This window comes from Orycteropus afer, unplaced genomic scaffold (assembly GCF_000298275.1).
Source record: "Orycteropus afer afer isolate SDZICR_OR568_19922 unplaced genomic scaffold, OryAfe1.0 scaffold00033, whole genome shotgun sequence".
In the NCBI taxonomy this organism is placed as follows: domain Eukaryota; kingdom Metazoa; phylum Chordata; class Mammalia; order Tubulidentata; family Orycteropodidae; genus Orycteropus; species Orycteropus afer.
The window spans coordinates 11,311,597-11,332,558 of NW_006921620.1; the positions used below are offsets into that span (position 1 = coordinate 11,311,597).

The window sequence follows — 20,962 nt, forward strand, 5'->3', positions numbered from 1 at the left end:
GGGTTTGAACCGCCAGCCTTCTGGTTGACAGTCAAGTGCCTTAGGCACTATGCTACCAGAGCTCCCTTCTAGTCTATAGACTTCTATAATAGGGAGAGAAACACAGCAGGATTATATAATTTCACTGTTGTTGCAGGGTACTATTGAGTGATTTCAACTCATAGAGACCCCATACAACTGAGTAGACCTTCACCGCCTAGGATTTTCTTGGCTGTAATCTTTACCAAAGCACAGCAGCAGGTCTCTCTCCTGCAGGTCTCTGGCTGCGTGGGTTCCTACCACCAAACTAATCGTTGTGCCACAATGTCTCCTCAGGCTTATATAATAGGCTATGTTTTCGGCATTAGTGAACAGGCACTGGGGAGGCACTGAAGCTTTTTAAAACGTAAAGAAACATTTTGAGCTGTTTTTGGAAAGTCTATTGGAAGTGGTCAGCATTTGCTTTGATACGGATATACAGTACTTAGCCATTGGAAGTGAAATGCAAACCCAAAAAAAGGTTGGACAAAATCTGTCGACTGTACTTCTAAGCTGCTTTGCAACACTAGTATGATATATATGTATATATATATACATGTAACAAGACAACCCCCTTTTTTGTTGTTTTTGAAACACAGATATTGCTATCAATTGTGTCAAATTCTGCTGGTTAGATTTTATTGCACCTCTGACTTCCAAGTACATTAAATAGGGTTCTTTAATGAAGAAGCAGCAGCTCTGGTAGCATAGTGCCTAAGGCACTTGACTGCTAACTAGAAGGCTGGAGGTTCAAACCACCAGCCACTCCTCGGAAGGAAGGTTGGGCATTCCTACTTCCATAGTGATACTGCCTCGGAAACCCAAGGAGGGGTCGCTATGAGTCGGGGCCAACTCAACGGTACATTAACAACAACAACAACAATGAAGGAGAAGCTTTAATTTTACATGGTATCATTTAGCCAGCCTTTCTCTAATGTGTATTATTAAATTTATTTACCCAGACATAAAATTTACACAAAAACATGCATATTAGTAGTAAAGAAAATGCTTTACAATTTAATGTAGCATTTTGGAAAAAGCAAAATATCTTTATTGTTTGAAATAAGGATCATGAAATCAAGTTATACTTTTAAAACACAAGTGTTTTGTTGGCCTTTTTGTAAGACAAGTATAAATTGATTTCTTGCATTCCTATATAAAGTAGTATTTAAAAAAAAAAAGAAAGAAAGAGAACTATCAAGAAATATAACCCAGTATTCACAGTTTGATGAATCTGAAATGTGTATTTCCAATTGAGAGATACAATTGCAAACAACAGCCTGCATGAGCGAAACAGAGAAAAACTGACTGAGGAGGTACAATAGAATTGAGTGTACCTTTGGAAACTAGAGCTGTAATCCAGTTTGTAAGAAAATAAAAATGGAAGTATTGCCCTAAACGCTACTGAATCACAGAAGCCTAACACAATGCAACACAAGTGACATCCTTTTCTCAAAGAGGTGCAAGTTTCATTGAGTCTGGCGATTCAATTACCCTCTCAACCTGGGAAGAACCCCCCTCCTGAGTTGAAGTCCCCCAGAAAAGCAATGTGGTACAGCCTACATTGTACACAGTGAGTAAATATCTTAAAAGCTGTAGGCTTTAAATAGAAAGAATCTCTGACCTTTTATGATTGCTACAGTGGGTCTTCAACAAAATCACTGCTTACAATAGAGTTTCTTAAATGCCTGACAAAGGATTATGCTTAAATACAATATCACATGATATCTTATATGTAAATTAGTTAAAATAAATATCTAAGTGCATTGCTTCATTAGATAATACAGAACATAAAACAAAAAGGTTTTCCTAAAATAGAGATGGTTCTGAGTTTGCTCAAATATTTGAAAATCTTCAAAGAATACTATTTCTCCCTAATGCCTTCCTTTAAGTTTTAAACTTGTGTAGATCTTGCATGTAGTATAAGCTAATTAGAATCGCAAAGTATGTGCTGAATACTTTGTTCCCTGAATACCTAGGGAACATTTAGCTAGTGTGGTGCCAAGATGGTCCATTACAGTTGTCATATCTCCTCATGCTTGATATCAAGAGTAACCCATTTGGCATCAAGAGCAATATATTTTTAATAAAAACACTCACTGACTTCAAAATCTGGGCATTTTGTGTTACTCCTTTTCTGATTAGATCATTATTAAACAAACAAGATTTCATGTAAGTCTCACATAAGTTGTGCTTACATATTAGACAAATGTCCTGTGATGATAGATGCTCAGGATGCTATGAAGTTAATAAATGAGATCCCTTCCCAGAAATCATCTTCCCAGAATACCATTTAGTATGGCATTCAAAATATTCTCACAACCTAATCCAAGCCCCTTTGTCTTTTGTTTTTCCCACCATTCTTCTGCATGTAAGCTAGGCTCTATTCTAGCCACAATGAATTTAATAGAATTCTCCAACTCTACCACGCACTCTCCCACATTTCTGCCTTTTCTCATGCTGAACACTCATCTTCATGAATTGTGTGGATTGCAGCGCTCACCACATTGAATAATGGTTAGATATGTTTTGTTTTATACATCTATCTTTGCTCATAGATTATGAACATCTAAAAGGCAGAGGGTCACAGTAGGAACCTATCTTACCCAATGCCTGGCACTGTGTTTAGCAGATAGTAGGTATTCAATAAACAAAAGCAACAGCAGTAATATCAATCACGTGCATAGTTACCATATTGAATGAGCAGGGAACTTAAAGATTCCGTATCAATAAAAGGTTTGCTGAGCAATTACTGCATGTTAGACATTTCCACAAACAAGCATATTCCATTTTTTACACAACTTTACAAAACAGGTGATATCTTTCATTATTAGTGAGAGTAAGGAGGTAGTAATTTTCTCAGGGTTCACAGTAAGTAGCTAATCTAAAAATTTAACTCAGACTTTAAGTCTTAATAAACCTGACCATACAGGTTAATATAACCCACTGCAATAGAGTTGATCAGACTCATAGCTACCCCATAGGGTTTCCAAGGCTATAAATCCTTACAAAAGCAGACTGCCTCATCTTTCTCCCACAGAGTGGCTGGTGGGTTCGAACTGCTGGCCTTGTGATTAGAAACTTAATGCTTTAGTCCTGGCACCACCAGACCTTCCTACATATATATACATGTATACATACATACAACACACACTGCCCTTGAGTCAGATCCAACTCATAGTGACCCCTCCTGGGTTTCTGAGGCCGTATCACTACAGAAGTAGATTGTCTAATCTTCCTTCTGAGGAGTAGTGGCTGGTGGGTTTGAACTGCCAGCCTTCTGGTTACTAGTCTAATGCCTTAGGCACTATGCCACCAGAGCTCCTATATATACATACACATATATATAAAACTAAAACCAAACTCACTTCCATGAAGTTGATTCAACTCATAGTGACCCTTCCTTGTGTTTCCAAGGTGGTATCTGTACAGAAGTAGATAGCCCAATCGTCCTTCCAAGGAGTGGCTGGTGGGTTTGAGCTGCCAGCCTTCTGATTAGCAGTCAAATGCCTTAGGCACTACAGCACCAGAGCTCCCACACACACACACACACACACACACATATATATATATATATACATACAATATACATATATGAACGTGCATACATATATACACACATATATGTATGTTGTTATTGTTGTTGTTTGCCGTCGAGTCGGCCCCGACTCATAGCGACCCCTCCTTGGCTTTCCGAGGCAGTATCACTATGGAAGTAGGATTGCCCAACCTTCCTTCCGAGGAGTGGCTGGTGGGTTTGAACCGCCAGCCTTCTATATATGCATATATATACATAAATAAAATCAACCTATGATAATATGATCTTTACATCTAAAAATGTGCCTGTTTGTTTAAGAAGGACTTATTGATTCTTTACAGAATCTTAGAGCATAAGTGTTAAACTTTCTGATAAGGATCCTCTATAGGATGTATCCTTATGGGAAGACTTCTTCCAGCTTTCACCCATTTGTTATAAGATACTCAGTCAAGAGTTCTCCTTTCACAAAATATAGATATTATTTATTTATAATTCTATCACCCAACCATTTACTTAATGAATGAAAACAAGGCTAAGCTTACATTGGTTAAAAATATCTAAAGGTCAAAATTGTCTTTTATTTTACTCATGTTTATAAAAGTTTATTTCCTCATTGTTTTTTGCATACATTTTTTAGTTATAAATATCAGACTTATCCCAAATCTTAAAAAACTTAACTAAATTTCAGTAAATGGAAAAGATTTATTCCCTTGATGAATCTCAAAGTGCCAGACTTATTTCAAAAGCAAAGATATTTCACAAATTTGAAATGTGTTTGACAATCAATGAAAGTTCTTATCTATTGGCATTTAGCAAACCTAAGCTACAGCAAATCTTTTCAGTGAATGCCTTGGTTAAAAAATCATGAATTTCAACATAACTAATTTTTAGAACAATTAACAATAAATTCTAATCAAATTACATTCTAATCAAACTGAGAAGACCCTGATTAAATGACTATTGAAATTATATTTTAAATGGTTTAACCTGAGTTACTAAGACAAGTTGAATGCTTTAATCCCAACTTCCTTATGCAGAGATAAATCTGAATTTACCTTGTTGGCAATACTTGTGATGAATGATTTGATATCCAGATTAGTTGGGCAGCTCTTCTGACAGGGAGCATCTGCACATTTGAGGCATCTGGGGAATAAAATAACTGGGTTAAAGAAACAATAATGTAATCAAGAAGATGTTATATAAAAGGAGCTCTGGTAGCACAGTGCCTAAGGCACTTGACTGCTAACCAGAAGGCTGGCAGTTCAAACTCACCAGCCACTCCTCAGCAGGAAGGTTGGGCAATCTACTTCCATAGTGATACTGCCTTGGCAACCCAAGGAGGGGTCGCTGTGATCGGGTCTGACTCGCTGGCAAATAACAACAACATACCCATTCAGGGCAAATAACTAATAAGAACAAAAAAAATACACTATTTTTACATACAATACTTTTTTTGAGCAGTGAAGTAAACTTATTAGTATCTATTTCACCTTTTGTATACCTTCTAAGATGCATACAACAGCACCACTCTGGCTAATACCAAACCAAACTAAACTCATTGTCATCGCGTCATTTCTGATTCATAGTGACACCCCTTGGGTTTCCAAGGCTATAAATCTTTATGGAAGCAGACTGCCCATCTTTCTACCACAGAGCCGCTTAAAAAAAAAAAAAAAACTCACTGCTGTTGAGTGGATTCAATTCACAGCGACCCCTCCCTTGGATTTCCACATTGGTATCTCTAAGGAAGTAGATTTCCCAATCTTCCTTCTGAGGAGGGGCTGGTGGGTTGGAAGAGTCAGCCTTCTGGTTAGCAGTCAACTGCCTTAGGCACTACACCACCAGAGTTCCCACAGAGCAGCTAGCAGGTTCAAACTAGGAACTTTTGGTTACCACCCAAATGTCTTAACCACTATACCAGAGCTCCTTTCTAGTTAATAAATGCCCCTTTTTTTTTCAGCATTCTTTCTAGATTTCAAGTGGCTCATACCTATTTAAGATATGTCCTTCTCTGATCTTATAAAGGTTTGGTGGTACAACAGTTGAGTGCTTGGCTGTTGATTGAATAGTTGGTGGTTCCAATACATCAAGCAGTTCCTCAAGTGAAAGACCAGGTAATATAGTACTCTAAAGATTACAGCTTAGAAAACCCTATGGGACAGTTTATCAGCCTTCATTATGGGTTCAGTAGGAGAAGAAATCAAATGGACACCACCTAACAACAAAAGAATTCACACATTTACTACACCATTCTTGTTTTGATTACTGAATATACTGACTATACCTAAACCATACAACTTTTTATGATAGAAGGTATATAGGCCTTGATGTCACCATTCATCTGTCAATTTGTCATAGTGTGGTGGCTTCCATGTTGATATGATGCTGGAAGCTATGCCACCAGTATTTAAAATACTAGCAAGGTCACCCATAATGGACACTCTGCTTCAAGACTATAAAAGACAAGGAAGAAGGACGTGGAAATCTACTTCTTAAAAAAAATGATCACTGAAAACCTTACAAGTAGCATCAGAACACTGTCTGATATAATGCCAAAAGAAACCCTTAGCTTGGAAGACACTCAAAATACAACTATGTAATAGCTGCCTCCTAAATTAGAGTCTATGTTAATAACATTGATAGAGTAAAGTTTAGGGACTTTCATTTGCTGATGTGGCATAACTCAAAATGGGAAGAAATAGCTGCTAAAAAACATTAATAATCAGGACATGGAAGTTACAAAGTATAAAACAAAACCTACTGCCATTGAGTCAATACTGACTCATACATAGTAACCCACATTGAGTTTCCAAGGCTGTAAATTTTTACAGAAGCTGCCTCATCTTTCTTCTGTGGAGTGGCTGATGGGTCAAACCACCAATCTTTTGGTTAGCAGCTAAATGCCTTAATTGGAAATTGTGGTAGTTCAGTTTGTATGTCAACTTGGCCGGGCCTGGTTGAGTAGCTGGGCAGCTGGATGTAGTATTCCCCATGAGGAGACTGGTAATCAACTCCACAGTGGAATCTACTGTGAGCAGCTGAGTAGCTGCTCTAGGGATGTGGTCTGCTTCCTGTATATAAGGAGAAGCCTTGGTCTCTAGCTTATGGCACACTTGGACCCTGCATGTAGCTGTGCTGATGTTCAGCAGCCTGCCATGCTCTGCCAACCTCGGGACTTAAAATGGACTTGAATTAATGGCCTGCCATGTGCTTTGGTAACATCGGGACTGTGCCATTTTATTTGTCGATCTTGGCTTATTAGCCTCAGCACCCAGTAGCTGCCTGAGTGAAGAGATGTCTCTAGTTTCAGCGGGCTGGGAGCAAGAGGCAGAGCTGAAGCCCAAGGTCAAGGGGCTTTCACACAGCCTCTAGAGCCTGGCACTTTGAACTCGGACTTATAAAGTCTCCAAATTTTAAGAGTAAACTCCTATTTGTTAAAGCCATACCATTTCTGGTATATTTCCTGTCAGGGCAGTACTAGGTAACCAGAACAGAAGTCATCAAAAGTGAAATGGAACATATAAAAATCAATATCCTAGACATTAATGAGCTGAAATTGGCCACTCTGAATCAGACAATCATATGATCTACTGTGCCAGGAATGACATATTGAAAAGGGACAGCATCTCATTTATCATCAAAAGCAACATTTCAAGATCTATCAATGAAGTCAATGAAAGGATAATATCTATACACCCATAAGGAAGACCAGCTAACATGACTACTATTCAAATTTATATACAAACCATTAATACTAAAGATGAAGAAATTGAAAATTTGAACTGTTTTGGTTACCTAGTGCCAGGAATATTCCACAAAGGGGATGTCTTTTACAAACAGGAGTTATTCTGCTACAGTTCAGGAGGCTAGAAGTCTGAGTTCAAAGTGTCAGGCTCTAAGGCCTGAGTGAAAGCCCCTAGACTTTGGGCTTCAGCTCTGACTCCTGCCCCCAGCCCACTGAAGCTGGAGGTTTTTCTTCACTCAGACAGCTGCTGGATGCTAAGGCTGACGAAACCCAAGGTCGACAGGTAAAAAGGCACAGTCCCAATATTACCAAACAACACAGCAAGCTACTAATTCAGGTCCAGAAAAAGCCCCAAGATCGGCCAAGCATGGCAGGTTGCTGAACAATGGACTTGCCCACATGCAGTGTTCACATGTGCCAAAAAGAGCTGTAGACCATTCCCAAAGCTTCCTTCATATACAGGAAGCAGACCACATCTCTAAAGCAGCTACTCAGCTGCTCATGGCAGATTCCACCATGGAGCTGACTGCCAGTCTCATCGTGTGGAATAACTACCACCAGCTGCCCAGCTACTCAACCAGGCCCAGCCAAGCTGACACATAACCTTAACTATCACATGTACTAACTTCTGCAATTTGAAATTGTTCCAAAATACAATCAAGAAGCATTGATAATTAGTGGTGATTCGAATGCAAAAATTGGAAACAACGAAAAAGTTGGAAAATACAGTCTTGATAATAGGAATGATGCCTGAGATCACCTAATAGCCTACTCATTGCAAATATCTTTTCTCAACAACATAAATGGTGACTATACACATAGACTTCACCAGATGGAATACAAATGAATCGTATCAACTAGATATGTAAAAAGAGATGATGGAGAAGCTCAATATCATCAGTTAAAACAAGGCCAGGGGCAGAATGCAGAACAGGTCATCAATTGCTCATATGCAAATTTAAATTTAAGATGAAGAAAATTTAACAAGTTCATGAGAGCCAAAGTATGACCCTGATTATATCCCACCTGAATTTAGAGACATTCAAGAAGAGATTTGACACATTGAATATTAATGACTGAAGACCAAATTGATGGAATGATATCAAGAACATCATACATGAAGAAACAAAAGGTCATTGAAAAGAAAATAAAGACCAAAATGGATGTCACAAGAGACTCTGAATCTTGCTTTTGAATGTAGAATAGCTGATGTGAATTAAAGAAATTATGAAATAAAAGATTATTGATTAGAATGTTTCAAAGTATGTCCATATTTGTTATACAAAGGTAAACCTAGTTTCCCACTTGTAACATCCTTTCTTGCTTCCTCCTCCCCAATTTTCTCAAGTTTTTCCACCAATTCACAAGGCAATTGGGCTCTGGAATAGACACTGAACTGCTTAATCCAACTAATCACTTCAGGTCCAAAACATTTATTTCCCTAGCTAGCTTTCCCTCAGCTGAAGAGAATAGGTTCATCCAAGGTCATGTCTCCTTTCCAGTAACAGACCACATGGAATTGTAAGTTAAAGAGGAAGGTCAGAGGTCCAGTCCTGTTGCTCCCATTTGAAGAACATTATCTGCAAGGATCCCGAGTCCACCTAATACTGTTTTCTTCCCTCCTCTGTAGATGTTGCTCTCTACACAAGTTTACCACATCTTAATCTCATCTGAGAGCCATGCTCAAACTTTAGTTTATTTAAAAACCACCCAGAGAACTTGATATGTGGCACAATCCACAGACAAGTTCCTGGTAAGTTTGAGTTACTGGCCTAGGAATTTGCATTTTGGGGAAGGAAAAAAAAAAATAAAACAGGGTGAGTCCAATATACATGGTTGGAGCCACACTGTGAGAACCACAAATCTATAATTACTCATTCAGGAAAACTAAAACCACAGGTTAGTTTTCTTTATTTGTATATTAGCTTATTATGTGTTTCTTCATTTACTCACTCATTTACCAAATATTCAATGCACTCTTGTTACAGGACAAACTCTGGGATCTGAGAGTACAAACATGATTAACAATACCAACATGGTCCTCCTCTTATCGAACTTGCAATTTGGAAGAGGTACAGATGTAGAAAAGGCAACAGCACTCTAGTTTAGTCAATGTGAATTTGAGCATGCTAAGGAAGCATATATAAATAACACTTTCTGGAGGGAGAGAGTCAGGAAAGGCTGTTTGGGAGGAGGGATACTTAAATAGAAGTTTGAAGAATGAGTGGACATTATGGAAGCAAAGGAAGGTGGGAGTTGGGGTGCAAAGACAGTCACAAGAATATCCCAGAAATAGAAACAGCATGTGCCCAGGCCTGGAAAGAAAAGGGCATGGCAGGATAGACGAACAAATGCAATTCGGTCTGACTAGAACATAAAGCAAGAGTAGGAGTGAAGAGAAATTAGGCTGGAGAAAAACAATTTAAAAAGATACACTACTGTCACATCTGTCACAAAACCAGAATTTCCCCAAGAATTTCACTGAGAATGAGTCCTACATTGTTCAGTGACAAAGGTGACTAGCTAGCTCATTTTCTATCTACTTCCATGTGTAAAGACCTTAGCTCATTTCCTTCAAGAAAACAATACTGATCTCCTTGTCTTTCTTTTGTGAGTTGAAGAGGCCTCCCCATTGTCTGAACCAATTTCTCAGTACCTAATTAATATCTTGTTTTAAAATCTGATCTCCTTTCTCTGGTTTGTGCCCTTAGCCTTCTCTCTAAATTAAATTTTACACAATGAATACTGAAGGCTTTTCATAACCAATTGTCCTCTCTGAAATGTAGTCATTAAACCTCTCCCCTATCATTTCTCTAAATGCCATTGTTAGATTCACATCTATCATTTGGTTGAATTTCTATCTTCCCACACTTATGATCTTTTTTCCCCCCTGAAAATCTGTCACTGAGTCAAAATGAATTTTTTAAGAAATATCTGTAGCCTACATTTCAAAACAAGGAAAAAAGAAGATTAAATATATGGTTTGTTTAATATTTAGTGACAAAATGAGGTAATGCTTAACATATGTGCCCTCTCAGGTTAAGCATTAATGATACTTGGAAAGGATTTACTATTATGTGATAAAATATCAAATTAGCTAAAAAAATTAGCAAATAATGTTCCATCTTAAATATTTTCTCACCTATAAAAGTTAGTCAGTTCTACAGTATACAAAATAACCGCCATCCCGTAAGAACACAGCAAAAAAAATATGCTATTTCCTATAAATTCTGATTACCCCTAATGAAGTCACAAGTTTTCTGCTTTTCTTTTTTCTAACCTCTAACTTGAATAATAAGGCAATTAAGAAATAAGTTATATTGTCAGCAGGTACGAATGAATGAAATTAATGCACAGTGTATTTTTCTGTTCTTAAACAGAAATTTTAAATTCAACATAAACAGATTCACTTAACAGCACTGACAATGTAAGGATTTTTAGTTGAGGTTATTAAGCCTCCTTACCAAATAATTCTCCTTTTATTATTGAGCTAGTTCACAAATAACAGCTGTTGGAAATGTCAGATGTTAATGAGGCAGGGCAATGCAAACCTGAATTGTAGCATTCTTTTTTTCTTTGGTGCCATGAATATGCCAGAATGGGCAGACTCTGATAATAATACCATCTTGCAATTCTCTAAGCGCTCTGCAGACTAAAGTGCATCAGGCTGCCATTAATCCCACTTATCACTCTGACAGCTCGGTAATTACACTACTGCTATAGCCAGGTAGTCCTAATAAAATATCAACCACTGCACTGGAATGCATACTGGTGAGATGTTTTATTAAACTTGGGGGGGTTGATCATCAAGTGACATTAGTGTTGACCTATTTTTCTATTTGACAATAAATTATCCTTTGACCATGCCATAATAGATATTACAGAGTGCATTTACTACACCAAATCCGAAAGGTACTGCATTACAATGATGTAGGCAACTGGTGTAAATAAAATACCAGAAATGCATGTCTGAATGTTATTACCTAAATTGCTTTAAATGATGGATACCATGAAAAATCACAGACACAGTACTTAGGGGAATATGTCAACAATTATTGTAAACTACAGTTCTACATAAATTTTTCCTTAGAAGTAACATTTAAATTACATGTGTTTTCATCTTCAGTCGTTTAATTCCCCTTTTACATTCAAAGGTACTCCATTATTATGCAGTTTATTCTCAGATAAATTATAGGAAGCAAAGATTAATTAAGATAAACAATTATGTAATATTTTTAATCTTCAAATAATTACATTTGTACTAAGAGGAGTAAATTACATTTTTTTAAAAGAAATGAAACATCTTAGATTTTTAATAGTGATAAAGTTTTTCTCATTTACATATTTAACAGAGAGCTTAACAATGGATCTCATTAAAAGCAAAATAAAGAGTCCTTAATAAACGTTAATCTTTCATAATTCAAGTTGACCACAAAAAAAAAAAATAAATAAATAAATAACTTTAGTGCTCCTCTTTCAGGGACAAAAACAATTATTCAAGAGTTTTTCTCTAGGGAAGAAGAGCTGATTCCTTTTCCCAAATATCAGGAAGGCTGGACAATTTTAGTTCATAGTAGGACTCTAGTAAAATAGTGCCTTAGGCACTTGACTGCTAACCAGAAGGCTGGCGGTTCAAACCCACCAGCCATCCTCGGAAGGAAGATGGGGCAACCTGCTTCCATAGTGATACTACCCTGGAAACCCAAGGTGGGGTTGCTATGAGTCGGGTCCAACTCGACGGCATATTACAACAACAAGTAGGACACCAGAAAATATTAGAGTTAGTAATTAAATAACTGGTATTTTATTCTTCACACATCTGAGAGCAGATGCCCATTTCTTTTATTGGTCAGCATGCACAGTGATTGTAATTGTAACCTATGCTTGTTAGAAAATTTTCTGCTTCATGGGTTGAAATGACTAACTACATTTATTTTAGAGTTAAAAAAGTATCACACAAATCTATTTGAAAATATTAAAATATCTTGTTCCATTTTCTTTGGTTTTGCTAGACTTTGGTACAATCAAATCAGCATTATTTTATCAGTCTAATATTAGATAGGTAGGCAGGTACATAGACAGACAGATAGATAATCTAATTGGACAAGTTAGCATATATACTGAAAAATTAAAATATTTCCTCAATGTTTTAATATTGTATTTCCTTGGATCTTTGATGCACAGTATCTTCATTTGCCATCTTTCAAATTGAGATGTAGCAGATGGGTATAGGATTTACCTTCCTTGTCCTGTAGGCAAAAGCATAGGTAAATATATAGTCTAATATATAGTCTAATATCCTTCCACAGTGGCACAATATTCCTTCTGGAATCAGAGTAGTATTGACTATCAGCTCAAATGGAAAGAGTGTGAAACCCAGAAATGGAAGTTAGAAGCATCCTACATATATCTGAGTTCCCCAGCTGTCATTCTTTGCCCCTAGACACATCATAATAAAAAGACCTAAGAAAGATGGTGGTTATCGTTAAAACATGAGGGGATTAATTCCAGGTTCTCATCCTAATAGCAGTCAAGAGTCACTCACAGTTTCCAGTAATTCACTGGATATTTATACATCTTCATATCTCTCAATATTGAATTTAAACCCTTCTTACATACTTTCTGACTCTGCTGTTCAGATTGCATCACAAGTCTTTGTTGGCTTAGGGGTATTTGGAACTGACTTTGAATATTTCTAACATGCATCTTGGCCCAATTTCTATATTCTGCGGGGTTGGAAAGCTGTGGCAACATCATTAAAAGTAAGTGAATTTTTAATGCTGTTCATCATTCTGCCTTTTACCTACACTAATGATGTTCATGGGAGCTCCGGTAGCATAGTGGCTAAGACACTTGCCTGCTAACCAGACAGCTGGCGGTTCAAACCCACCAGCCACTCCTCGGAAGGAAGGTTGGGCAATCCTACTTCCGTAGTGATACTGCCTCGGAAACCCAAGGAGGGGTCGCTATGAGTCAGGTTTGACTCGACGGCACATAACAACAACAACAACAACAATGATGTTCATGTTTTAAGATTGTGATATTTATTTGGACTTAAAAATTGACAGTAAAACATAATTTATAGAGAGAGCTATTTATCTGCTCTAAATTTCCATTAGCATTTGGGTACTTCAAAGAGTTCAAGAGATAGAAAATTTAGCAGAGGTACACAATTCACACAACCAACGCATAAAATACTTGATTGGATGATGATGATCATGAGTATAGGAATTACCATAGTTAAAAACTTTATTGTGATCTTTCTTTACTATGTGTCAGATAATTACTGGTTTTCTTACATGGCAAAGGCTTAAACAAAAAATGTATATTTTGCACTTGTTTCCATATTTTGAATTTAAAAAAAAAAAAAACATTTCCATCGAGTTGATTCCGACCCATAGCAACACCTAATTGGGTTTCTGAGGGGTAAATCTTTATGGAAGTAGATTGCCCAGTTGCCAGTCCTCCTTCCATGGAGTGGCTGGTGAGTTTGAACCTCCAACCTTCTGGTTAGCAATCAAATACCTTAGGCAAATCCTCACACTCGATCTTCATAGAAAAAAGTTCTTAAAAATTAGTAGACTACTTTTATCTCCACTGTGGAGATGAGAAGAAGCTCTGGTGGTACGCTGGTTAAGTCATTTGTTTCAAACCCCCCAGCTCTCCACAGGAGAAAGAGGAAGCAGTCTGCTCCCGTAAAGATTTACAGCCTTGGAAACCCCATGGGAGTTGCAAGTCAGAACCAACTGGATAGCAATGACTTTGGTTTGGTTTGGTGGCAATGATAACACTGAGGTTCCAGTAATCTCCCAGAAACAGAATATGCTCAGTAGCCAAGGCAATTGAGAGAAACCACTAGAACATATTTAATATCTTGCACTCAGGTCTATCCCATTAACATATGAAAACAGGTAAGAATTTCAAAACATGGTTTTCTATTCTCTCCATTTCTTGGCCACAGTGGTACCTTCTTTTTTTATTTTTATTTATTATGATTTGGGTGAAAATTTACAGAGCAAATTCACTTTCTATACAGCAGTTCACATACACTTTGTCTCATGACATTGACCACAATTCACCACAATGCAACAGCTCACTTCCTCCCGACAGTCACCTCTTCCCTGTGTTCATCCCTCCATGTACCCCTGCCCCCTGAGCTGTCTCCCTGTGCATAAACAGCCCTTCTTTCTCCCATGATTGTTCTCTCCAAGGAGTGTATCTACTCAGGTAAATGTTCAACTCATATGCCTCTCTTTTGTTTTGCTGGAAGCCAAAGGTATGGGTTAAATTCCAGACCTGAAAGGCAGCTAGGGGCCATAGTCTCAGTGGTTCCACCATGCTCTACTACTCACCAAAGTAAGATGCAGTACCAGTTGCTGTTGAGTAGATTGTGACTCATGGTGACCCCATGTGTGTCAGAATACAACTGTGCTCCATAAAGTTTTCAATGACTGACTTTTTAGAAGTAGACAGCCAGAACTTTCTTGCTAAGCACCCTTGCATGAGCTTCAATATCCAAAATTTTGGGTAACACCCAAACGCGTTAACCATTTGCACCACTCAGGACTCAAGGCTAATGAAAAGCTTTTCTAACTCAATCCATTACCTTTTCCACTTTGCAGTATTCATTTTAGTAAAATTAACAGATATTACTAGAAAGTTAATTTTATTACAACTTTTAAACAACCTTAGTTTAGCTGTTTGATGCTGGAAAGATTTTGTTATTATTAAATTCTTATTTTTAAAAAATTAAGTATATAATAAAAAACCTCCATAGTGCAGGTAGCCATAAACTCACCTACATATGGTTATCCTGAAAACAAGTAAAATATCTTCATAAAAACTTAACACTTGCCACCTTCTGAAAATTTTTAAACAAACATATTGTCCTTCTTATGGACAGAGAGAATATTTTCATGAGTCCGTCGCTAAAGGATGCCACATGCAAAGTCACATTTTTATCTCTCTTACTTTCAAGGCAATATGGAAAGAGAAGATGAGATGTGAATGTATGGAGGTAGAATAAGAAGGATGTAATGGAAGCAGTGTGCATTAATAACTGAAGGAAAGACTCACTGGAAGAAAATATGCACATAGCATGCATACAGAAATAAGTAGGTATGAAAAGACACCAGAGCCCATCTAAAGGAAGTGAGGTCAGTCCTTAAAGCATTTAGAATCTATTGAGGCCTTAAGAAATTAGAAACAGAAATATTAGATAGTAAAACAAAATCTAAATAGCAATGTCAAATAACAATGACCAAATACCAAAAAGAAAAGAGGTTTACTTGTTAAATGAGTGGTACTGATAATTATACTGAGTGTGATGGGGAAGAATGAGACCACTGTAGGTTATAACAGTGAAGAAAGATGCCCCCATGCCCGATTTCTCTCTGTTATGAATTTACAAGACAATTGCTGGTAAAATGTATTATTGAAATAGAATAAAAAAACAGGCTATACTCTTTTGACTATTAAAAGTAATTCAAAATTAAGTACAAACCAGTTGTTTTTATATCTCAATAATACAGAAACATTTATAGTAATGTCAATAACTACAAAACAAAGAAAAATACTTAGTAATTTTTTTCTTTGCCCAGTAGAAATATAGGTACTAATGTCTCTAATATAATTTAATCCCCATCACTAGAAGCTACCACAGAGGTACAGTTTAATCAAGAAAAGCAAAGACTACCACAGATAAAAACTCTGTTTTATCCTAGAGGGATGGTTTTGTTGGCAACATTTTCATAGGCAGCCATTCTTTAACCAGTTTAAAAATGGTGGAGATTGAGAGAATTTAAAAGGATTGAGGGAAATGGCTTGATCCAAGAGGAAGATAAAGAATTGCTCTGTCATAGAGGAATAAGATAAATATAAGCCATGTACCTAAGGTAAAAATCCACTGACTTGGCAATACTAGACACAACCAATATAAACAGGTCAGATAACATACAGCACATATGTATAAACTGTATACTCATATAAATAGTTGTGTAGGCATGTGCCTGTACCCAGGTTCATAGGTGTGCTAATATTAATTAAGCACTCAAATATGCTTGCTTGTCCATAGTCTTCAAATGTATTAACTTAGGAAGCATAGCTTAGAGGTTAAGAGTACAGCCTCTGGTGCTTGATTGTTCTTATTTAATTCCTGACTTCATTTTACTATTTTATAAAAGCTTTAGTCAACTTGCCTAACCTTTCTAGTCATCAATTTTCTCATCATGTGCAAGTGGGCATAATGAGATGTATGTCAGAAAATTGTTGTGAGAATCTTAAAAGATTATATATGTATAGCCATCAAGTCATTCCTGACTCATAGTGACACTACAGGATAGAGTAGTAGAACTGTCCTGTATGATCTTTACAGAAGTAGACTGCCTTATCTCTCTTCTGCAAAGCAGCTGGTAGGTTCAAACTGCCCACTTTTTGGTTAGCAGCCCAATGCTTTAACCACAGACCCACCAGAGCTCCTTATACTAAATAGTATGTACCATTCTAGCCATGTAATAGGCATTCTCTATAATCTTCAAAATGCTCTAAAAGGTACTCTTTTCTTTAATGTTGAGTGGATCAGTAAAGATATATAGTAAAATGGGTTACAATTACTTACATATATTAAACATAGTCAAAAAAAAAAAAAAAAAACCTCACTGCCAGCAACTCGGATCTGACTCATAGCGACCCCTCCCTGGGTTTCCAAAGCAGTATCTCTACAGAAGTAGATTGTCCAATCTTCTTTCCAAGGAGGAGTTAGCTGGTGGGTTTGAACTGCCAGCTTTCTGGTTAGCACTCAAATGGCCTAGGCACTACACCACCAAGCCTACAACTGTGCTTTAGCATTCATTTCACTCCTACTGGATTTCAGAAAAAGGAAAATTAATTCTTTCTCAGGAAAATCAGTTGGATATTAAAGGACAAGTTGGGTAATTTTTTTTTTATTCCACTCATCTCCTACCACTGCATAATATATCCTTTAACTGCCCAATAATATGAAATGAATGAGGGGGAAAGAAATTACTGGCTAATGTCATCCACTCCAAAAAAAAAAAAAAAACTTTATCCAGTTTTCATTGCTTATGGGTTAGTATCTGGCATACATAAAGTACTCATACATGTTTATGGAAAATTCTTGAGTTAGTCACTACTTCCTCAGGAGCCAAAAAGATGAAAAATAACCTCAGTCTCATCTATGATGCGATGCTGTTTATACACAGTCTTTTCTTCTTCAGGTCCTAGTTGTGTCTCTATGCTGACAGCATAAAGTAAAAATATTCTCCTCCTAACAATTGGGAGCATAGTGACTAAGGCACTTGACTGCTAACCAGAAGGCTGACGGGTCAAACCCACCAGCCACTCCTCGGAAGGAAGGTTGGGCAATCTACTTCCATAATGATACTGCCTTGGAAACCCAAGGAGGGGTCGCTATGAGTTGGGTCTGACTCAATGGCACATAACAACAACAACACTTATTAAATTAAAGGTGGTGGATTGAACTACACATTGTATTGTAAGGTTTGCACTTCTAAAAACAGCTATATTCTAACTAAAATTTTAACTGATCATCATTATGGAAGAAAGTGGTTGAGTACCTAACGGGTACAATTGGTAACTATGAGACTCTGTATGATAAAGGAGGCTTTACTTCATTCCTGTTTCATATATTATCCCCTCATTCTTCTGTATGCTACATGTCCATGTCTGGCATATTTCTTTCTTTCCATTTTCTATCACTGTAAGCTGGTGAGATGACAATAAATTATGAAAGCACTTTTCCCTGACAAGGTATGCTATCTACATACAAATACAGTCTTTTCTTAGGTTAGTGTTAAAACTTTAGGAAATATCTCCATTTTTAAATACCATTTACATTGGAGTAAGTTTACATACATGCAACCACATCCATTCATAATAAAGACCAGCAACACTTTCAGTTAGGGGAAAGGCATTTTCAAAAGTCCAGTCTGGATAGAATATTTTGTAGTCCAACCTGCATTTTTAATTTAACTGCTACAAGCCATATTTAACTTTTTTTCAACCCAGCACATTGTGGCTCCCCAGAGTTGTGATCCCTTCACATTCTAGACAGCTGTTACATGATGCTCAGTATATTTTTGATCCTCTACAGACCTTAGAGGGAACTGGGTGACAGCCCTGACAGTTTTTATTATAGTTTCCCTACTACATAATAATTTTATTTCACCTGGACTATTTCCCGAGTAGTGTCATAAATTTCTTGATTTATATTGAGAATCCTTCCAGGCTTCTTAGAAAAAAAAAAAAAAATTATTTTGTGTAGCATATCTATATGCTGTGCAAATCATATGTACAAATTTTGAAACACCTATTGTATGCTCTGGTAGCATAGTGGCTAAAGCACTTGACTGCTAACCAGAAGGCTGGCAGTTCAAACCCACCAGCCACTCCTCGGAAGGAAGGTTGGGCATTCCTACTTCCGTAGTGATACTGCCTTGGAAACCCAAGGAGGGGTCGCTATGAGTCGGGGCCGACTCGACGGCATATAACAACATTGTATGCTTCTCTTAATGTCAATAAAAGCCCCTTTATAAAAAGCCACTCCTCGGAAAGAAGATTGAGCAATCTACTTCAGTAGAGATACTGCCTTGGAAACCCAAGGAGGGGTTGCTATGAGTCAGAAACGACTTGATGGCAGTTGAGTTTGGTTTTTGGTTTTATAAAAAGTAAAAAGTAATATATATTATTCATGGATGCTCTAAAAGTTTTCAGTAAGTTTACAAAAGGAAGAAGTTTTAAATTTTAGGATTTATATGTAGACAAATTTGAGAAAAATGTAATAGTTATATTGGCAGAGAGTCCCTGGGTGGTGTAAATGGTTAATCACTTATCTGGCTACTAACAGAGATGTTAGTGGTTGAAAGATAAACAATGTGCCTCAGAAGAGAGGCCTGGAGATCTACTTCTGAATAGTCACAGCCAGGAAAATCACCATAAATCGTAATTGCCAAAATGGCAATTTTGGTAATACTTAAGTGGTAATAGTTAAGTTAACTGGTAATACTGACATAAAAATTTGCATCTGGTTTCCATTTAACATGTAAAAGAAGAATAAAGTCAAATAGTTTAGTACATAAATAAAATAATATTTATTATGATCTAATTGTTAGATTTAAGGGATATGTCAATTATGAAAAAAAAGTATTTGTGTAAATAACAAGGCACCTTGGTGGTGCAGTGGTTAAAGACTTCAGTTGTTCACCAAAAGGTTAGTTTTCAACCCACCAGTCACTCTCCAGGACAAAGATGTAGCAGTCTGTTTCCAAAAAGATTCACAGCCATGGGAACCATACAGGGCAGTTCTACTCTGTCTTATAATGCTGCTATGAGTCTGAATCAACACCACACTAGAGGAGCTGTGAATATAAATATATAAACATACCTAGCATTAAGGAGGGAGCTCAGGTGGCATAGTGCCTAAGGCATTTGACTGCTAACCAGAAGACTGGCGGTTCAAACCCACCAGCCACACCTTGGAAGGAAGATAGGACAATCTACTTCTGTAATGATACGCCCTCAGAAACCCAAGGAGGGGTTGCTATGAGTTGAATCCGACTCAACAGCAGTAAGGTATTTTTATTATTATTATTATTATTACAGAATCTAGGAGCTCTGGTGGTGTAGTGCCTAAGGTATTTGACTGCTAACAAGAAAGCCGGCAGTTCAAACCCACCAGCCACTCCTTGGAAGGAAGACTGGGCAATCTACTTCCATAGAGATACAGCCTTGGAAACCTCAGATGTGACTTGACGGCAGTGAGCTTGGTTTTTTGGTTTAATATTAAGGAGAGAATTTTTACTTTACATAATGAGATATATACCCACTGCCACCAAGTGGAATCCAATTCATAGCGACCCCTCCTTGAAGGTTTCCAAGGCGGTATCACTACAGAAGTATATTGCCCAACCCTGTTGCAATGAGCAAATATAACTTAACTAATTTAACATAACAATAAAGAGATGTTGTTGTTGTTATATGCCATCCAGTCAGACCTGACTCACAGAGACCCCTCCTTGGGTTTCCGAGGCAGTATCACTACAGAAGTAGATTGCCCCATCTTCCTTCCGAGGAGTGGCTGGTAGGTTTGAACTGCCAGCCTTCTGGTTAGCAGTGAAGTGCCTTAAGCACTACGCTACCAGAGCTCCCAAAGAGATATTAGTAGGCAACAAAAATAACATGAAAACAGTTGCCACTGAATTGATTCTGACTCTTGGCACCCCGTGTGTCAGAATAGAAATGGGTTCCGTCAGATTTCCAGTGGCAGATTTTTCAGAAGTACATCCCCAGGCCTTTCCTCCAAGGTGCCTCTAGGTGGACTCATGCTGCCAGCATTCTGGTTAGTAGTTGAGGGTGTTAATGGTTTGCACCACCCAGTGATTAGTTTAAAATCACACTAAGCCGTGTAATTTGTATTTTTTGTGCTCTGCATATGAATTGACCAGGCAAAAGCAAAATTATAATGTTCCCATATATTTTTTCCCCTTGCCTCCTAAAGTTGTATAAAGAATCCAGTTATAGGATGACTATAATGAAATACAGAACAAAAGGTGAAGTCTGATAAAGAAAAAGTGAGTGACAAGACAAGTGCTGGAGAAACTCATTAAGTCGAAACAACAATGGAA

General features: G+C 37.4%; 1 protein-coding gene across 1 annotated transcript in view; it reads right to left on the minus strand.

The window, feature by feature from the left end:
- The window catches only part of DPYD (dihydropyrimidine dehydrogenase), a 1,117,863-nt gene that overhangs the window by 898,521 nt on the left and 198,380 nt on the right, over positions 1–20,962 (minus strand). Inside the window, exon 3 of the mRNA XM_007936128.1 lies at positions 4,612–4,699. Within this exon, the coding sequence (XP_007934319.1) occupies positions 4,612–4,699 (88 nt within the window). The remainder of the gene's footprint in view (positions 1–4,611; positions 4,700–20,962) is intronic.